Below are 3,754 nucleotides of genomic sequence, written 5' to 3'. Positions count from 1 at the left end.
TGGCGGTGTCCTCCAGCTGGGTTGGATTTAACACACACACACACACACACACACACACACACACACACACACACACACACACACACACACACACACACACACACACACACACACACACACACACACACACACACACACACACACACACACACACACACACACACACACACACACACACACACACACACACACACACAGAGGTTTATAGGGTATAGACCGACAAAATCCCAAACTGGGCATGTTGGTGGATTAGACCGACACACCTTTCCCAAGGTCCTAGAGCCTTGGGAGTAAGGCCAACACACTTCAAAAAAATTGAAAAAAATTTGGCTCTATTCAGCGCTGTTCTAGGAGCTTCAGAGGCTGAGATATCCCACCTGACTAGATGGTGGTTTATGGCGACCTTAAAGTTATGGTTTATACTGACCATACCTGGTTTAGGGCGACTTTAAAGGGACAAGGAGGCCACGCCCCCAAAGCCACATATTTACATATACACACTATCACACCTGACCGGGAAGGTGTTTAGGCTGACCTTTGACTTAGGCCGACTTTAAAAGGACAAGAAGGCCACGCCCCCACAGCCACATATGTGGACAGAGTAAAACACATTGATTACTACACATTCACAATACACTAAGAGCTTTCACTGATGCACAACTTTAATAAGGAAACAGATCACATTTCTATACCTCAAAAAGATTTTTTTTGAAAAAACTTTCAAGTGCACAGCCTTCAGATTCTAAAGGTGGTTTAAACACAAATTAATTCTGGCCATTTTCTTCATCAAAAAGAATTAACAAGCCTGCTAGATTTCTTGGCCTTCACTGAAGGGAGGTACAGGATACAACAAATTAAAACTCTGGTAAATAAACCAGTGACTGTGAGGAAGCTCACATGAAACAGAATGAAACATAACAGCTACATATTTTGGCAAACTGAAAATCACAAAAAGAACAGAGGCATGTGTTAACAGCCTCTCAGTAGTGGTCTGTACCATAGTGCAAAGAGTCTAAACATAAAGTGGGTTGAGCTGTGAGGAAAAAACCAGCATGAACCCTGAACACTGACATGATGGGGTTACTGTTTCATCTTCGCCTTCCTCTTGTTTGTGATAATTCTGTTTCTCACAAAGTCTCTTATGTTCTGAACTGAACGTTGCGACAGCACCGGCTCCTCTGCCTGCTGGCATTGGCTGCATTCAGCTTTGGAGGCAAGTTTTCCTTTGGAGATGTGAAGTGCAAAGTGTCTCATCACTGCAGCAACCTCAGCTTTTGTCCACATCTTCTTTGGTCTCGTTGCCTCAAACTCCAGATCTGCATTTCTTCCTGAAACATAACCCAGTAAATTAAGAAATGAAAGATAAAGATAGTTAGATTAAATCAAACCTTTCTTTTAAGTTTGTTAATAAATTTAAGTAAACGGGGTTTTTGCAGGGATAGGGAAGACACATACAGGTCTGTATTAAAGATATCACTGTCACTTATCTGTAATTCTATGGCCTAATTTAATGAATTTCATTTCTCTACATTTACCTGTTCTGGAGGTCTCATTGTTTCTTATCATTTTTGAAGACTGTCTTACCTTCAGATGAAGGGGCCATCTCTCCTGCTGAGGATGTCTCTTGTGGCAGTATCTCTGAAAAAGACCAAACATGACTTGTGAAAAGAGTCTCATCAATAGACTGTTCCCCACCTCTGCTAAAAGAGAAGCCCATATGAGGGACTTACCGTGGCCCTCGGAGGTTTGGGCCTGACCCAGGTCTTCTTCTTCATCTACAGGCTCTAGTTGTTTGGCCTCTGTGCTTCTGCCCTCTGAGTCACTGCCACTGTCTTTGGCTTCAGTATCAGTGAATGACATCTCATCTAGAGAAAATAATTCATACAACAGCTGGACATTAGTGGATTTTCATTGGAATTTATATTTCAGAGAAAAAATCTGCAACAAAAAGACATGTTCTCATTCTTCAATACTGCTAGTTTGGGTAAATCGTAGAGACAGGGTAGAAAAATCAAGGTTGAGGTATCCAAAAACAGCTTGTATGTACTTGCTTGAAAGTCAAATGGTATCAATATTAATACAAACCTTCAATTTCAATGTCATCCAGGGATTTTCCCTGCAGGCCAGCGAGATTGCCTTTTTCCATGGACAACAGTAGTTTTGAGATCTTTGCTAATTGTGTGGTTGGAACTGGCAACCTGTAAAAATCCCGATGGACACGAATGTCGTGTCCGAGGAAGTCTGCAACCTGATCGAGTTCATTGTTCTTCAAATTCAGTATTTGTGACAGAGTGGCCACATGTTTTCGGAGATGGGTTGACCTGAGGAGCTCCGGGTGCTCGGCTCCACACTGACCTGCATAAAAACGCAAACAGTCTTGTCCTCTGTAGTGGCTCAGAGCTTTGGGTCTCGCAAAAAGAAAGACATTTTTCTCAGGGACACCACATTCCCTCCTCTTGCTAGTCAGCAGCGTCAGAGCATCTACCATCCATGGTGTGAGAAGAACAACAACCTTTCTTTCTCTTTTTCCAACTATTTCTACTCTGGTGAAATAGCTGCACAGCCTCTGCTCCAGCTTAGACAGTCCCATGGCCACATCTTGGTGCAGTGTTGTTCTGTCTCTCTCCTCAAAACCCCTGAGGAGCATTTTGGAGACTTCTCCAGCACGTCGCCGGTTGAACACGATGATTTGTGCCAAAGTAACCTTTGAAAGCTCAGCATAGTTCTTGCATGTGGCCTCTCCTCTCAAGCTGCCGACAGCTGCCTCTCCAGTCTTCTGCAGGTACTGGTGAAGTGTTCTAACATCCTCTGTAAAGGGCAGTGTTGTTGCTTTATTATACTTTGCACTACTCAGCGTGTTCAGAGCACTGTGGGACACCATCTCACACCACTTGGAGGTGTAAAGCTTACTGAATGTTTCACATGACTTGATCAGTCCATCATCTTCTGCCATCAGGGCCCTACACCGGACAATGTCACAGATTATATGTAGTGTGTGCCCCAACTTCAAAGCCAGGCTTGGAGTGTGATAGGAGAGAGTCTTCTCATCAAATCCAGCAACTTTCTTGACTGCCTGAACAACTCTCTGAAAGTTGGAAGGCTTTAATGCCTCCTCCAAGCTGTGAATCAAGAAGTCTGTGCGCAGGCATATCAGCAGTCGTCCCACCTCACGGAGCTTTTGACGCATATATTCACACTTTGTGGGGTCCTGTCCGTGCCTGTTGTAAAGTGACTGGGCAAAATGAACAATAGAGAGGTCGTTCCGCACAGCCAGGCCAACCTCGTCCATCTTCATGGTGCTCAGGATCTTCCACATTCCACTGGAAAATTGTTGACTAAATACTGTTTCTTGGGCTGCAGCCAGAGCCAGCACTCTGCGTCGACCAGTTTGTTCCAGATCCTTGTTTCCTGGCCTGCATGGACATCTTTTGACATGTCTCCACAGTTCTTTGCGGATGTAAAGCCCCTGACAGTGCATGCAGTGCACAAAACGTCCAACCATAGCTGTAGCTTTTGGCTTCCTTTTCACTTTCAATGGTCCTGTTCCACCTTGGAGTACCGAACAGTTGTGTTTGAAGTTCCCCCTATTTCGCATTTTTTCAAATAATATCTTGCGCTCCGTTGAATCCTCAGGGAGATAGAAGGCATACGAAACTTCTGGGTGGGACATGTGTGTTTTCAGGTGACGAGTCAGTCTGCTTTGTGACTTTCCACATATAAAACAGTAGTTTCTAACAGTCAAACTGAGAGCAGT

The 3,754-nt window shown here is 44.2% G+C and overlaps 1 protein-coding gene across 1 annotated transcript; it reads right to left on the bottom strand.

The window, feature by feature from the left end:
- Window positions 1–698: 698 nt before the first annotated feature.
- Window positions 699–2,973, bottom strand: LOC306832860 (uncharacterized protein). Its single transcript, XM_079357873.1, has 4 exons — window positions 2,086–2,973; window positions 1,731–1,865; window positions 1,585–1,638; window positions 699–1,328 (listed from the first exon to the last, which is right to left on the bottom strand). The coding sequence occupies exons 1-4, from the start codon at window positions 2,951–2,953 to the stop codon at window positions 1,081–1,083; spliced, it is 1,305 nt and encodes a 434-aa protein (XP_079213999.1). The 5' UTR covers window positions 2,954–2,973; the 3' UTR covers window positions 699–1,080.
- Window positions 2,974–3,754: the final 781 nt, after the last annotated feature.

Source organism: Symphodus melops (genome assembly GCF_947650265.1).
Source record: "Symphodus melops genome assembly, chromosome: 12".
Taxonomy (NCBI): domain Eukaryota; kingdom Metazoa; phylum Chordata; class Actinopteri; order Labriformes; family Labridae; genus Symphodus; species Symphodus melops.
The sequence above is the reverse complement of the archived record's forward strand: the minus strand, read 5'-3'. Positions and strand labels throughout refer to the sequence as shown.